Source organism: Eufriesea mexicana, unplaced genomic scaffold (genome assembly GCF_001483705.2).
Source record: "Eufriesea mexicana isolate 0111107269 unplaced genomic scaffold, ASM148370v2 scaffold10, whole genome shotgun sequence".
NCBI lineage: Eukaryota > Metazoa > Arthropoda > Insecta > Hymenoptera > Apidae > Eufriesea > Eufriesea mexicana.
The window spans coordinates 518191-536467 of NW_016908175.1; the positions used below are offsets into that span (position 1 = coordinate 518191).

The 18277-nt window shown below is 34.0% G+C and overlaps 1 protein-coding gene across 1 annotated transcript in view; it reads right to left on the bottom strand.

Annotated features, from left to right (window-relative positions):
• The window catches only part of barc (RRM1_TatSF1_like and RRM2_TatSF1_like domain-containing protein barc), a 127002-nt gene that overhangs the window by 4682 nt on the left and 104043 nt on the right, over window positions 1-18277 (bottom strand). The window contains exon 5 of the mRNA XM_017907360.1: window positions 12280-12466. Coding sequence (XP_017762849.1) covers window positions 12280-12466 — 187 coding nt within the window. The remainder of the gene's footprint in view (window positions 1-12279; window positions 12467-18277) is intronic.

Genomic DNA, 18277 nt, shown 5'->3' on the forward strand with positions numbered 1-18277 from the left:
GACGCTCGGTATAGTAACCGGCCCTATGGCTCGCCACGGAATCCACTTTGACATTGAATGGATTCACGGTTCAGACACGCCGGCTGGGAGTGTCTCCTCGCGAATTTATGGGGTTAGGTCATCCCCTTTCCAACGTTTATTTGCGTCCCACCTCGAGCAGCCACTTCTTTGTGATTGCCATCTTTTCGCTGGCGATCATTATCGTCTACCTTGTTTTCGCGAATTTCGCTCGATTCGTCATCTCGAAATCCTTTTCATCGATTGCCTGCAAATGGACTTCTGACGAAAATGTTGAATAATTCTTGCGTCGATAACAAAAATTGTTTACTTTCTTCTAAATTCTGCGTAGGTTCTTCATTATAGGGAATGAAAGATAGCGATTATGAACGTATACCATATCTTCGAGAATTTTGCTCGATTCGTTATCTCGAAATCGTTTCCATCGATTATCTGGAAATGGATTTCTGACGAAAAAATTGTATAATTATTACGCCAATAATAAAAATTGTTTAGTTTCTTTTAAATTCTGCGTGGGTTCTTCATTATAGGGGATGGAAGATGACGATCAATATCATCTACCTCGTCTTCGAGAATTTTGCTCGATTTGTCACTTCGAGATCGCGTCTATCGATTGTTTGGAGAAAGATTTATAACGAAAAAGTTGAATAATTCTTGTATCAATAATAAAAATTGTTTCCATTTGAAAAAACAAAATCGAAATAATTCTTTATCTATAATAAAGATTCGTTGTGGTTGTTTTGGACTGTTTATGGTCTCTTTGATGCAGCAAGTGGGTTTCTGTACTTTTAGAGAGATAACACATTGTCCTGTGTAGAGTACTTATGTAAGTACACTATGATGAATTTGTATGTTATGTTATTTTTGCAATTGTGTCTAGAATTTAAAAGACCAGTATGCGAGGAACATGCAAAGATCGCCATGAGGAGTTCCTACGTTATATTATTCTTACGATCATGTTCAGAATGCAAAAAGCAGTATACGATGGACATGCAGAATTTGATATAAAATTTAAAACAACGTGTAATTTTAAATATATTAGCATATCATTTACATACGAGGATAGCTACTTATCGAACAAACGTCTTCACTGTCTACTTCACGGTCTACCTATTACCACAATTTTAGTGGTTTCCTGATAACGAAACTCTAAACTCGAAGAAGACATCGACAGCAGAAATACCAGATAAATACAATCTTCCTACTGAGACAATGTGACATTTTCAGTGAGAATATTTCCAAATGGTACTAGGATATTCAGTTACCGTAATAGGGGTCGGTCAAAGCATGAAATATCGACAGCTAGAACGTTATGAGATATTATTTACCGAGGCAACGGAGTACTGGAAAGAACCAATAATCGTAATAGAAACGATCTTCCTTTGCCTGTTTATTACTTCAAACGGGTATATTAAACGTCGTACACGCACAACTATATACTACAAACAAACATCAAATGTAACGTATATCTAAATCCTACAAAATGTACCAAATGCTCACGTGGCAAATTGTACACCTGCATACTCATTAATAAAAGAAAAGAAAAAAAAATATAATACGTGACAACAAATTTTTGATCAAACACGGTAGTACGAAATTATCTAAAATTACTATAACGTTTCAGGGATAAACTGTTAACACTTTGACTGCCATGTTGGTCATTGGTGACTAGAGTGTTTGAACTATTCGTGAAACTACGGTTGTAAAAGTTGAATGAAAATTGACAGCTAGTGCATTTTGAATACAGCCGCTAATTAGAAAATACTTTGAAATAAAACGTGCTTCATTGAACATCTAAAAATTTTTATTAGAACATCGACCGAAAAAATATTAGAACAAATCTTGCATCTATAGGGGTGCATTCCCGTGGCGTCCTGAGCGAAACACGTGATTTCGGTAGTCAAAGGGTTAATGGGTTAGGGACCGGAACACACTATGTAAGTACTTACGTATGTAACATACGCATGCATTACATTAATTTCAAGAAACATTGAAAAGTACAGTGCTATTATTTTGTCGCATACTGTAAATATCCTTGCGACATTTCGAATCGGAAAAACAGTTTCATTCGAACTCATCTTGAAATCTGTCCATCGTATTTCCCCTTATTCTCGTGCACCAGAATGGCGTCACTCCCTCTCCTGTTTACGACGTAGCTTGTCATTCCCATCGTTGACATACCTTTCAATATCTACGCTACTTCATCTTCTCGTACTATTTTTCACCATTCCCATTCGTTCTTTCCCCCCAAAAAGGCATAGATCCTCTATTTGCTGAAATTCCTTGCAGAACATCCATTTTCTGGCGGTATAATCGCTAGCGTAAATTATCCCGAGCTCCAGTTTCTTCGCGGTAAAATGTACCTACTGCAGGAAGATATCGGCGACAGGAAGTGGACGAGATGATAAATTATTTCCTGACATGGACCAAAGCCCAGGGGAACGGTAGGGGTTGATGAGAACCCTCAGAAACGGTCACAGTAGCGGAGTAATCGTTAGGAAGGATTTTAGAGAAAGTGACCACCGGTGGCCACTGGCTAACCACAGAGTAGTCACCGTCACGAGCAGGTAATTGTCCAAAGGCTAATAGGGCGATTTGGGTCACCACGACACTCGTAAGAATTAATTATTAAATTAGAATTCTTGGCAAAAAATGTCTCGACATTTGTCATCTCACAGAGCACGATCGATGCTTCGCGTGGAATAGCGTTTAATTAAAGGACTGGAAATTACAGTAGTCCAACGCGGAATTTTCAGGAGCATATTTTATATTATTCCTGGACTCGAAGCTTAGAAAACATCATTCGTTTCACCTTCGCGAGTTGATCGTTATCGCTAACTTTTTATGTGTTTGTCCAGTTTTATTTTATTTTACTCTATCTTGTTTTGTTCCTGGAAAGTGTAATTAGATTTATCGTAACGACAGAGAATTTAAATTTCTATGATAATAAATATATAACGCTGTTTCGTGATAGAGTATATACTTAGAGTTTCCAGAAGTATAACCGAATATTATGAAATAAATGTGAAACGATGCTTTGTGAAAAATAACAGTAAACTATCGTACATCTCTAAGATTCTCAGCCAACCAATCATCGGCATGTGCTTCGTCATGCTTCTACGATCGAGCCAACTATTACTTAGCTGCCAATTTAACTAACTATCTATTCTCGAACTGTCAAATCAGTTAAAATGACTTCTCTTGGCTATTTTTACAATTACTGAAGATACTTAACAGTTTCTGATAAAATTACACTCGCTGACCCTTGTTAAATTCAAACATAATAACACGTAAATACCTATTTATTTTTATCATCCAACTTTGATTATTATTTCTATTTTATTCACGCATATACATTAGTTAGGCAGTCTAGTGTCACTAACACGGAAAGTGCAAGTCCTTCGAGTCATCGATTTAGTTGAAACTTTACAGGTTTATAGAAATATATATAATTATAGCCGCAACTACTTATCAATATTTGAGATGTTTACGATTAAAGCTTCATTACGCCATTAATTACACATTTATTTCCATTATTTTTCAAGCAAAGTCGTGGCCTAACGGCGGGGACCAGAGTTCGATTCCCGTCCATAGTAAATAGTTTTTCCAATCTATTTTTTATTTTCTATTAGTTTTTCGCACATGAAAACATTGTAAATAATGATATGTTGTAAAATACTGAAAACATTGTAATTATTAATAAAATATCTTAATAAAAAAATTTATTTTTTACGCTTTTCTATGCTATTGTATATTTATTACAAAATAATAAGAATACTATGCAAGAAAAACAATTATCTATGACAATCTTATTTATTACTAACTAATTATTAAATTAAACATTGTATAAGAATGTTGGCTGTAATTCCAACTTTGCTGTGTAGTTATAAATGTCCATGAATTAATTACAGCAACTTGGAAACTTATTAATTTTCTGCTGCCGAATAAATACAAATTTTACCGCCTGCGATCAACGCCATCTATGATTTGGGCTCAAAAATCAAGAAAGTGATAGGAATATAGAATGTGCAAGGAGGTCGTCTACACCTGGTCACGTGACAGCTAAGGACAGAGAGGGGATAGAAAAGGATAGAAGGGCTCCGACAGTGAAAAGTTAATAAATTACTCAATTTCTGTAATTAATTTGTGAACTTTTATAGCTTCATTGCAAAGCTGGAACTTCAGGCTACATTCTTATATAATTTCCGTAAAGAATTTAACTCTACATTGTCAGTTATTAATTTTTGTTTGATGGCGTCCTTAATTTCGTAACGTCGACCATCACGATATTCGGTGAAAATATTTAATACTAAACGAAACTAGAATCAAAATGTGATCAAAAGTCATATGAGAATATTCGCAAGAACATTGTCTTTCTAATGAGTGCACAAAGTTTCATAAATTAATTGCGCAAAGGATAGTAATTAATGAAAAGCCAATGGCGTCTTCGAGAACAATTCAAACATTCGGTAGAATAATAATTAATAATTAATTAAATAGGAACAAATTTATATCAAAAGTTATATTGGAAAGTTCGCCGAGGCTGCGCCTTTACGATGAAATTATAAAAGTTCATAAATTAATCGCAGAAATTGAGTAACCTGTTAATTTTCTAATACCGAATGAAAATTCAAACGATAACAAAGGTTCAAGGTTCCAGTTCAAACTCATAGACGGCGCTGATCGAAGACGCTTGAATTTGAATCGGTTACTAACTTTGGTTATATGCTCCAGATACATGTTATTAATGGACGGTAATTGTGTAATGGGTATTTTTGACTGTAAACGACGAATTAATCTATAACTGGAAAGAATGACATAAGATTGTGACAGCGATGAAAACAAAAGGAGACCTCGGGTGAGTAATGTAAGGTGGAATGTGTGTGGGTTGTGCATGTTTTAAGTAAAAAAATAAATCAACAGGTTATGTACTGCCAACCGAATGTAGGCCACGTGTTTGAGTGCGGAAAACAAAATTCGAGAAAGAAATTGAAAGTATCAATGGATGAAAGGATCAAGATGGATATCATATTTGAAAATTTACAGTGGTCTTCGCGCTCTAGTCATAAGGTTTGTATTGACATATAATGAAAGAACTAAGAAATGTAGGAAACTGCGAACAAGGTTGGTTAACAATGTGTAATTACAAAATATGATAGTTTCAATCGTAGGGAAGGTATTATTACTTGATACCCTGTACGTCAAGTTATGAGACATGGACAAAATTAAGCAATATCCATGAGAAGCATACAAAACAGCAAAACATGATATAGTAACCCACACTACATGGCTGACGGGTAAGTTTTCAAATTACATTCATTAGGACGTAAAATGGAATAAACAATGTTTATAACTAAAATCTTATGTACATTACCAGATCGTGTATTTGCAACTGTGTGGCATTAATGCAGAAAGAAGAAAGAAGAATAGATAATCTCGCAACTCAGGTGATTGTCAAGAAAGCAAGATCATCAAAATGATCTAGAGCCTGCAGAGCTCAAGGGAATAGGTATTTCAAATGTAACTCCAGCATACATATTACAAGTGCATGTTGGAAAAACAAGAAAGGTAACAAAGAAATTAAATACTTTAGTTGTGATTAGAATTAGGATAAAAATCAGAAAAATTTCTAGGATTAGGAAGGAAAGACGAGACTCAAGAAGTGTGCTATCCGTATGGGACATGTAAGAAATCTAATAATTTGGAAAAAGACTGTTATTTTAAAAACATGGAGGAAAGCAAAGGAGATCAAGAAGAAAAGAAGAAAGTGTGCTTCTTGACAGAGAACAATGGAAGAAAACAATGGATTTTGGACTCAAGAACAACCAGCCATATGGTGAACAAGCTAGAATATTTTAAGGAATAAGAAGCAATAGGTACAGAAATTGAATCAGCAAAGAGAAACATTTTCATGGAAACTATAGTGAAAGATAGGATTGAGTTAGATAGCTGTATATTCAAACTTGAGGCAGAATTTAATTGTCAATACATCTGATAACTCAAAATGTGGCAAGGTAATTCTAAGGGTGGAAAAATAATGTTCTAGAAACATAATGTAATAGTTTAGAAGAAGGAAAACAGATATTAGTAGAGAAGATGTGCATTAATGGACTTTATGGTGTTGACGAATTAAATGGAAACATACAGACTGGAACATTATTAATAAGGAGGAACAAGAAGCTGGTAGTGATACAGAAAATTGGGCCATCTAAGTATACAAAACATGAAAGAGTTGTCCAAGAAAACATTTGAAATAAAAATAACGAAAAGAATACGAAAGGCAAGAATTGAAGAATGCAGGATACTTTTTCTATGCAAAGCAAATGAAGACACAATTTTGAGAGCCAAAAACAAGGGCAAAAGGACAGCTAGGAATTGAACATTCCGATATATGTGTGGGCCTATAGAACCAGAGACATAGAACAGAAATAGGTATGCGATGACATTCTTAGATTTTACTAATTTTGTAGTGATATATTTTATTGAATCATATACTGAAGCATTACTGAGGTTCTTTAATTGTGTTGCAGCAGTAGAAACAAAGTGGAATAACATACAGATTTAGATGAGATAATGGAAGCAGGAGGATTTACCAGTCGGAAATTCAAGAATTGGAGAAGACAGAAAGTAATTATACTAGATTATACGACACTGTATACACCTCAACTGAATGGAAAGGCTGAATCGAACGTTACTGAATAAAACACGAGCATTCCTGTACGACTGAAATGTAAAAGAAATTGTGGATGGAGGCTACATGTTTCGGAACTTATCTACAGAATAAAAGTTCTGCAACAGCAATGAATACAACGGCATATAGAAAGCGAGTAGGAGAAGGATCTCACATATGAATTACACGTTTTTTGAGAAACTAATATTCTTCGACATCTGAGAGTAATAGAGCAATTTTGTTTGCAGATTCGTTTCAAGGAAAGTAAACTCTGCAAGAATTACGCAATGAATATTACAGATTAAGATTTGTATAAACAATATAATTGAATAAATGATACAGCGTAATCTTTGTACTAAGAGTTTGGTTCATTTCAATACTGGAATTACTAAAGTGGTCTCATGCATAAGATATTGCAAATTTATAGTTGTTCTATCAAAAGTTATTATTGATTTCATTCAGATAGGAAGGTAATTATATATATTTATTTCTTTTATGCATTTGACCCCTTTGGTAATTCTGGATAAATTAGTTCCTTTTTTAACTAATTATTTTGTAATAATTATTGCACTGATACCGAAGGCATTGATCGTTTGGCAATAATTATTATCCTTTATACAATCAATTCATAAATTTCATGCACACATTATAAAAAGAATATCCTTGGGCATCTTCTCATACATTTTCGTTCACATTGTACTTCCAGTTTTGTCCATTATTTAATATTTTCTCAAAAGATCATGGTTGTTGGTACGAAATCACGTACACCTTTAATTAATTATGAATAACAAATTAATTAGCATCAAATTATTCTCGGAAATGGCAAAGGAATGTTGCCTATAGTTTCAACTTTGCGATGCAACTATAGAAATTCATGAATTAATTACTCAGACTCAGGATTCGTTAATTTTCTACTGCCCAATTTATTTATTAGGGCAATAACCGATTCAAATTTAAGCGCCTTCGATCAGCGCCATCTATGATTTATGAACCTTTGTTATCGTTTGAATTTTCATTCGGTATTAGAAAATTAACAGGTTACTCAATTTCTGCGATTAATTTATGAACTTTTATAATTTCATCGTAAAGGCGCAGCCTCGGCGAACTTTCCAATATAACTTTTGATATAAATTTGTTCCTATTTAATTAATTATTAATTATTATTCTACCGAATGTTTGAATTGTTCTCGAAGACGCCATTGGCTTTTCATTAATTACTATCCTTTGCGCAATTAATTTATGAAACTTTGTGCACTCATTAGAAAGACAATGTTCTTGCGAATATTCTCATATGACTTTTGATCACATTTTGATTCTAGTTTCGTTTGGTATTAAATATTTTCACCGAATATCGTGATGGTCGTCGTTACGAAATTAAGGACGCCATCAAACAAAAATTAATAACTGACAATTTAGAGTTAAATTCTTTACGGAAATTATATAAGAATGTAGCCTGAAGTTCCAGCTTTGCAATGAAGCTATAAAAGTTCACAAATTAATTACAGAAATTGAGTAATTTATTAACTTTTCACTGTCGGAGCCCTTCTATCCTTTTCTATCCCCTCTCTGTCCTTAGCTGTCACGTGACCAGGTGTAGACGACCTCCTTGCACATTCTATATTCCTATCACTTTCTTGATTTTTGAGCCCAAATCATAGATGGCGCTGATCGAAGGCGCTTAAATTTGAATCAGTTTGTATTTATTCGGCAGTAGAAAATTAATAAATTCCCAAGTTTTCGTAATTAATTCATGAACATTTATAGCTACATAGCAAAGTTGGAATCGTAGGCAACATTCTTATACAATGTTTAATTTAATAATTAGTTAGTAATAAATAAGATTGTTATAGAAAATTGTTTTTCTTGCATAATATTCTTATTGCTTTGTAATAAATGTATACTAGCATAAGGAAGAGTAAAAAATATTATAATATTATGAAGAAATGTTATTTGCCATTGTTTATTTACGGTGTTTCCATAAGCGAAAAAGTAATAGAAAATAAAAAATAGATTGAAAAAAAAAACTAGAAACTATGGACGGGAATCGAACCCCAGTCTTTCAGCATACAAATTCGCGACCGTCGCCTTCAAGCCGTAATCTCAATTGTCAACAACTGGAATTAAATAGAGAATTAAGTACGTAATAAAACTTCAATCGTAAATATCTCAATAATTATTAAGTATTTGCGGCTATAATGATATATATTCTTAAACTGCATGAGGAAGTCTATGAGCCTGAAAGTTTCAACTAAATCGGTGACCCGAAGGACTTGCACTCTCCTTGTAAGATACAACATAGTGCACAATAAGATATACATTGGTATATCTTATTAATCAAACTCTATATCCCATGATGTAAACACGAATGGTACAAAATAGTACAACTTTTAATGACTTACTCTCTCAATATGATATACGCTAACGTCTTCAAAACGCTTCAAAGCTTCTGATCTAAATGTAGACAAGTAGCTTTAGATATTGCATCGCCTGATCTCCATAATAATAAATGTGAACGTTAATAGCTCCGGTTGATGGAGGAAATATAGCTGGATCGTAAAATCGGTCAGGCGTCCAAGTTTTCATCCTCGAGAGAAATCCGAGAAAACGAATTCTGAGAAAACCTGAGAGACCTTAGTTAATATATTTCAGCCTCTGTTCAATCCGTATCGAAAAATACGTCAATCAATATTGCTGCCTTGTGCTTCAATTTGGATCCTCATTACGTTGAAACTACTACGAATAAATCCTATAACGTAGTAAATCGTAATCGATACAATAGATCTTCATGTTTTGCATTTTCTTTGATGACAGAAAAAATTGAGTATTATTTATTTTTATTTATTATTATTTTCTTACGATTTCATTTATATTATTTATTATTTTAGTATTATTTCTTGAACAATTTGTATTTCATTGCACAGTAGGAATTAAGAGAAAGTTTGATAATATCGGAGACATTTTCTATCTTCTATGAGTCATAGCAATGCAGAATCACGTAGATGATGTACACAGGTGTACGTGAAATTTAAATATTGCGTAAATATAAGAATATTCGCGAATCGTGCAGAGATATGACTCGATTCACGAAATATTCAACGATCGGGGAACCGTTCCTGGCAAGACGAATAACCAATAAATAAAAGATGACCTAACGAACGAGAAATCTTGTTTTTAAAAAGATACATAATCTCCGCGTGTTTTAAACAGGTTAACTCGTCCATGTTAACGATGAAGCAGACAGGTTGCAAACAGTTTACGTACCAATAAAATTATCAAATAAAAACTGGAAATAGCATTACCTTCCGCTGACAGAAAACATAACTACGAAATTTCGAATTACTTTAAAATCACCGATAAATTATAAATAAAAAAAAATAATTGTAACGACATCATGCTTATGCCTATAAAATTTAGAGAAACGAAGCTATTAAACAGTTGGATTAAGAAAAACCGAGAAGACAATTAAAAAAATTCTTTCCATAGTATTGTTAGAGGACTGTTTAGTCATCATAGATGTTTACCTATGCACATTAGGTAAACTCCAGACCTGCTACTTTCCTTTTTGTCCTTACTCGTCCTTATCGACCTATTGCTCAAATTTCGAATTACTTTAAAATCACTGATAAATTATACATAAGAAGAAGCATAAAAGATAATTATAACAATGTCATACCTATGTTTATAAAATTTACAGATTATATAGAAACGAAGCTACTAAACAGTTGGATTAAAAGAAAACTAGAAGATAATTTAAAAAATTCTTTTCATGGTATTGTTAGATACCTATTTAGTCATATATAAGTGTTTACCTACGTATATTAGATAAATTCCAGACCGGCTACTTTCCTTATTCATCCTTATCCCCCTATTGCTCACTCGGACCCCGACCTTCCTTGCATCATTCTCTCTTAACCCTCGATCCATAGACAACCCCTGCTTATTTCCTAATTCGGATATAAATATTGCCCATTGTTCCAAATCTTGAGTTATTCTTCCTCTAGTAGTCAGTTTGGAGTCACAGTGTTAAAAGAACTGGCACTTGGCCGCGTTGATACACTCAAAGTTCGCATGTAAGTTTGCAACGAAACTAAAGGCTTCCTTGGAATACAACAGTACACTACGCAAAGAAATAATACTCTGAAAATTTATTCCGCCTTCTTGGTTAGCAACTGTCACTTGTGACACGTTACTTTTGTTACATGCCAACGTAAATACTACACAATGGCTCGATACATATGCTAAAGACGAGTACCCAGATGAAAGAGGCGAAAAATATTCGGTATTGAAGCGAATAGCTGATGCAACGTCTTCGAAGAAGAGAGGCCTCCACTTTACATGAGCCATTAGGGAGATCCACGATAAGACGATTCGATTGTACCGTGTATATATATGTATGGACGGGGTACTCCATACTGGATGACGTTATGAAATATTACGTGATAGTATTACTCTTAATAGCCAGAGTATCAAAGGGCCGGAATGAAGGGATCACAGATAGGTCAATGACAGGGAATGAAAACTGTCATAAATATCGATACCGGTTCTCGAAACCGTTTCGTCGAATCGTTACTTTGTATAACGGTTACGAGGAACCTACAGTCACTCGATTAGTTAAAAACATTCGTTAACTAATTATTTGACAGTGGTACGAGAAACTAAAAATAATAAATAAGTATCGCGGGAATTAATTACTAATTCTAATTATTTTAATAATAATTATTAAATATTATTAAAATTTATTATTAACCTCTTGCACTCGAAGATTTTTTCGCCATAAAGATATAATTATTCCAAGCTTTATATTTTTCTAAACTCATTTGGTGATACCAAACGATACTAAATTTACACTGAAATAAAGAAAAAAGAAATGTGTATTTTATTACAATATTTTATTATTATGCATAGTTGCTTCTAACCTATTGTCTAATAATCGTTATCTAAGCTTCAAATTATTAACGATGACTGAGAGTCATCGCTCGAGTGCAAAGGGTTAAATTGTAAAGTTTTCTTATTATTAAGTTATTATTGAGCTTGACGTTATTTTTCGTGCCACGGAATATGACACAGCAAAGTCAGTGATGATCTATTCTGTATAGAATGCTGAAATAATCGACCTAGATATAGCGATAGGCGTCGTACATATAAATCATGAATCTTTCAAAGCGTGATTATAATAAAAGAAACGACGCGAGTTTAGAAGTGCCATATGACGTCAAATTAATTCTTCATTTTATTATTACGTGATATTAATATTCGATATTTTTAATCAAATCTAGTTGATGGAACGAACAATTACGAACAAGATACTGTTCCGCTTTGAAAGCGAATCTCGCTAATTAACTGCTTCATTGTGTCTACTTTAATTTCTAAGTGGTAAAGCTAATTACGCGCTTGTTAAACTATTTCAAAGCAGATAATCAATCTCGGCTGCGGTTCGTAGTTTTAATAAGTACATTGTTCCAAATAATTAAAAACAGCTCTACTTATGTAACAGATATCTTACTTAATTACTCGCTTTTCCAACTCGATTCATCATTCCTCGTCTCGAACAAAAGTTCTTTGTTTCAAAATACAAATATGCGGTCACTTACATCGTAGATAATGACTTTCCGGACATCTCCGCACTTCAGACACTCGGATCTGACATCCTGCTGGTACTCCAGTAGCAACGAGACCTCTTTGTCGAAGTCCTCCGGAGAAAATAAATTTTTAATTATCACCACCCTTTCGTGCTTCATCGGTTCTCCTAGCACTCGTTCAGGTCTCCAATCGAATAATCTGCGAACAAAAGATTAATCTCGTAAATATCTCGGTTAAAATAAAGTATTAGAAACGATTTCGAATTTTTCATTTATTTCATCCATTGTACTTTTTACTTGTACCCTTCTTTATTTGACGATGAACCAAGATTATTATTCTGTATACAACGATCATCAATGCCTCGGGAATAAAAATAAATCCCTCTTACAATTTTATTTTCCGCGCATCATACATTCGCAAATTAAAACACGTTGCCATAACGATCAAATGACGAGTATAAAGGAAAGGTAAATGCAAATCGCATTTCTCGGCAGGAAGGATCTCCAGGTATCACGACGTCTCGTATTCGTTAAAAACTTTCTTGTTTACAAATTTCATTTTCAGGATCCCCGTTACCATCTACGGAGGGAGAAAAACGCGTTCAATTATTCCACGATTTACCCGGCGATGCTTTGCGCTTAAGACGCATACAAACAAACTGATTACAGGTTCTTACGAAGGCACGTCCGTTCCGTTCATTCGAGTCGCGTTCCCTTATTTCATTATGCCGTATTTCGCGGAAGGGTCAATTAAAGGAGCTCGCGGGTCGGGATAAAAAGCGGAATTTGCATGGAAAATAAAATATACGAAGTTTCGAGCGAGCTCGTAAGAGCAACGGCGTAACGAGATGGTCGCATTTATATACAAAGAACATTACACGGCGTGATGCAAGAATGGGTGGTACGTGTGCCCTATCGTAATCCCCAAGGCGTGAACTAGACACAATGCTGAAGCCGCGATGATTTCACGATACGAATTACCCACTGCATTACCATACAGCTTTATTACTCGCTCCCGAGGTGTTTATTCTCGATGAATCGCGTCCATTGATGGATTAAAGCGAAGAAAACGTGGCGATATTAACACTAGATTTATGCATATTGATTATATATCTATTTATAATATGAATTTATTTTGGAACGAATGTCTGATGAAACAGGATATTGGTTAGAGGTAGATGAAATGCGGAAAATTTTATGAATAACTATAATTCGATGTCCACAATCTTATTTAAAATCAAATTTAACTTAGAATTCTCGTTCAAAAGCGACATTTTACAATTTATCTCACAACGAACATTCAGAGATATAGAATGTTACAGACGAAATACAGAAAATTTCTGACCTTATTTCAAGTAAATCAAATGCAATTTCAAATTCTACTATTCCGAAAATGATCGAATTTTCATTGATGTTGATTATATACCTATTTTTACTAAAGTGAGCCAATTTGACTCATATAAGAGAATTGAAGTTTTTTGCAAAGAAAATAGTCCCAAATCAATTTGAATGAAAGATTTATTATTAAAAAATTCATTGAAAACATTTTTTACACATAAACTCTGTTTTTGAAACACATTTTCCGCAAACATTTCTATTACATTTAGCACAAAGGCTCTTACGTCTATTTCTATTACATGATTCTTGAACTTGACAATTTGTCTGTGTGTCAGTAGTATGAATTATTGTCAAGGGAATGAAAGTGTTCTTGACATCTTCTCTATATTTACTTCTTAGCTCTTCAGCTAATTGGAAAATAAAATCTTTTCTCGAAATATTTACTCGAGTGATCTCTTTATATAGAACCCAAGCATTGATAGCTGCTAAATCTAAAATGTTATAGAAAACTTGTAGAGGCTATCTGCGGAAACCTGCTTTAACGCTATATTTTCGGACCATGTGGTCACGTAAATCCACGCCATACTTGGTGCTACTATAAAATGTTACCGTTTCCAGAATAAGTCTTTTATTTTCTTCAATTATTATATTTTTATGTTTTGAACTTAATAGTAAAACTTTTTTATTAGGCTTGACACTTAGGGTCCCGTTGATTAGAAACACTTCTCGAAATAAGCAATCAGAGACCAGAGACTAACAAAATTGAATGGGAGAAAGAATTGAGACTTGAAAGAGTCAACACAGAACAGATAAACAAGATGAGCTGTTGTACAAATTTGTCAGCCCTCAAACATTTAGAGCGCCCTACGCGTTCCTACGGAGGAAAAAGCTTCAACGCGTCGCATAGTTACAGATATCAATTATGTGCGCTATTTTTAATTAGTTATTGTACTATCTGCCTCTTCAATTTTTGCATATATCTATTTATATATACAAGATATTTTTACTATTTTGCAAATTTAAAATTGCATCGAAGGAGTGGGAATATTAGGATTTCAGAATATTCGCGAGTCTTCGGAGGCATGAAATTATTGTGCAAAAATATAAGCAATTAAAACAACTACTTTAAACACTTCTCAGTCCACTGTTTTTGGCAGCTGTGCATTTGCTATAAGGATGGACTTTAATGCCAAACAGGAGGAAAAACGTGCGATAGGAGACGTCTATAAACGGGAAAGTCGCATTGCACGCAGTAAAATCTCGCGAAGTTGCGAGATCATCGCGGAATGTGTTGAAATAAAATTGAAATATTTTACAGCTTTTAAAACTTTTTAAAATTCCACGTTTACCCAATATAACTTTAAAACTTCCTTTATTCTCCGATATTTCTAGTATGATACTAAAAATATATATGTGGTATCCACTTTTTAATAATATAATAATAACAAATAGTCGACTTTTTCAATACCAAATAATTTTTGAATAACTCTAGATAGCTACATGAATCAATAGAGAACGATAGTCCGATTTTTTTCTTAGGCTATATCGCGTGCATAAATATCGCTTTATTTTGTCATAAGTCTACAAGGCTCGGTTAACCAGGCAAAGTAATGAGCCGTAACATTTCGCGGCATCGTGTGTGGTAGACTCCCAACGAGTTCCGACATTATGGGAAATCCTCACACGTTTGTCCGACATTGCGTTCCAACCGGAGCGTTTAATTTTTTTCCAAGAGCGTGAAATTTATGACTTATGTCACCATGAGTCACTTATAAACTCCAAATTTACGTTTATGCGTAATACTCACACGTATTTCGAGCAAGTATTACCCTTTTACACTAATCCTTTGTACGTGACTGGCGCCATTATGGAGACATTAATAACACATTTCGCGTAGAGTTTACCTTCGAAACTGCTCTATCACCTTCAGCTTTCGAAAATTGTGAGTTTTTCTAAGCAGGCACGATTTTGAGGTAAAATGAAGTATTGCATAAAAAGTAAGAACTTTAGGTATTGTTAAAAAATAAATTCATACCTAACTTGTAAGATGAGAAAGAATAAAAACGAAATAATCAAGGAATTCTTGGTTACTATAAAAGGTATGTCATTATTGTTGGTGCCAATGGGGTAGCCAAAGGTCAATAGTCAAGGGTCAGTGGTCAGTAGTCACTACTATATATATTATATATATATTTTTATATATATCGTATATGGCATGTGTATATTTGTCTATTTATTTATATGTATATATGTATATATATTTCTCATTTCTTCTAGTATTCTGTTTAATGATTTCTTCTTCAGAAAAGCCTATATAATAAGATCCTGTATAGCAACTTCATTTACAATACTGCAGAGAACCGATAAAAAATGAAGATTAGTATTATAAATATTTCTAATTTTTTCTTTACAAAATTTAATTTTGGGCTTCAAAATGTTTGTCACTAACAAAGTATCATATTACAGCTCCTGATCAATCGAATAAAGACATTTTCTGTGAGAAAGATGAAGAAATTTGTATACATTAAGGTCATTATTAAAAGAGTAGAGAAGAAACATAGTTATTACCACTTCGTCACTGTCAAAGATAGTAATATGTGTACATAAAGTGGCACAGACATGCAGTAACATGATCTGTGTATGGCAACTGACAATTCAGCGGTAATCACGAGATCGTCAGATTTCCGAAAATATCTTTGAGAACACAACGTCGACACAATGCTGAGGATTGCTCTAGCATTCTCAGAAAACATTCAAACTATTCGTAACATTGCAGCGAGGTTAAAAGCACTGCGCAAGCATAACTTGGCAACATTCTGTCTGCTACAAAAAGGGTCATGTAACCTCCACCAATGCCGCGAGACATTTTGCAACATGGCTGAAAGTCACGATTCCTCTCCAGAGAGCTTCGCAACATTACAGAATGGTTTAAAAGTGTTCTAGAAATTCCAGAAACGTGACGCATTTTGCAATGATGGCACAAACTTTACACCTGCTCTGAGTAAATACGAAATGTTTTTATTATGCAAATGTGTGACGAGACCAGAAAACATCCTTGGTAGTATGAATATTAAACATAAATATTATAAATATAATTATAAATACAAATAAAAATAAATATTATAAAAATATAAAAATATGATCTTTATCGAATAAACAATTTTTCTCGTAATTTTAAAAAACAAATGATCTTACTACAAATACTTCTCCAGTAATAAGTAAGTCCTACAATTATTATCCCTTTATTCTCAATATGATTTACAATAACCAAAATACATGTTTAAATCACGTGTATATAAATAATTTAAGTCTAAGACATATCAGATAAACCACTTATTCGAAAGAAACAAATAGAAAGAATTTCATAATTTACAGAGCTTCTTAATAATTCCCTTTCTCTAAAAATCACGTTAATTTAATACCCTCTTTCCATGTTCCTATTCGCAGAATTTAATATCGAAATTGACAATTATTTCCATCAATTATGGGCAAATACCGAAAAGGTATACTAAATAACTCGTTGCATGACCACACCTTGACATTCTTAAAGGTTAACCAATCAAGAATTTCAGGCAACTATAAATTAGCATACACACTATCTCACACACACAGACACGGATTATCTATTGAGGAAGTTGTGACACCCTTGCACATAATTAGTTAGCTACTCAACCCTTGCCAGCGGAATCAATTAAGCTAATCGGATATTAGCTTAAATCAGATAACATTAATTGAGATGGCGTGATATCACCGCCGATTAGGGCTCTCATCTCATCGCGGCGTCATTAATATTTATGTCACAATTAAGCACGTGTGAAATCGGTAGTCATAAGGACAGAAGCAAAGCAGCCGCGCGCTTTGCTACGCTCGATAAAATTCGCGAGCTGATTGGCGAGATAAATTAACGAAGTGTCGCTGTGCTAGACTTCGTCGAGTTTGTACCCTGCGGACGGCTTATTAAATACGATAACTCCACGCAGTATAAAATCGTATTGATAAATGAACCGTCTTGGAACACAGCGTACTACATGCATGCGATAAATCTTCGTGAAAAGACAGTCTTCGAATAAATTTACAGCGTCGATCTGACTCGCGCACGCGTGCTTGTTTTTCCCAGCTTTTCTTATTTCTTTTCCTCGCCCGATCGTTGAAAATAACGTTTCCGGGTGTGTCACGCTCAGGTGTCACGCTCAGCCAATGTCTACAACTTTCTTCCATTTAGGAATCTAATTATGAGAAACGCTGAAATATTTATAAGCCGAGAAATGACAACAAAAGAATAGAAAGTGGTCTAAGTAAAAAATTTGAAAGAAATTATTTTATCACTGACTTTGTCATTATATTTATTTGTAACAGAAGAAAATTATTTTCGATAAAATAGCGGAAGATCGTTTAGATTGAGCGGGTAACTTGGTCGAAATTAATTTCTCAATTTATAATATATTCGCAATGCGAAAATTTTAATATCTCGAAACGAAGCGTGACACAGGTCACTCTCATAGTCATCGGCACAAGTGCAAAGGTATGCTATGACATACTGGCGAAAATTTTAATCACGGAATGTCGAGAAGTTTCCCAATCTAGAAATATAACTGCGAAAAATTCTACGACAGTAGGAACCTCGTGAGAATTACCCCTGTAAAAGTTTGCATTATGTTTCTGCGATACCACA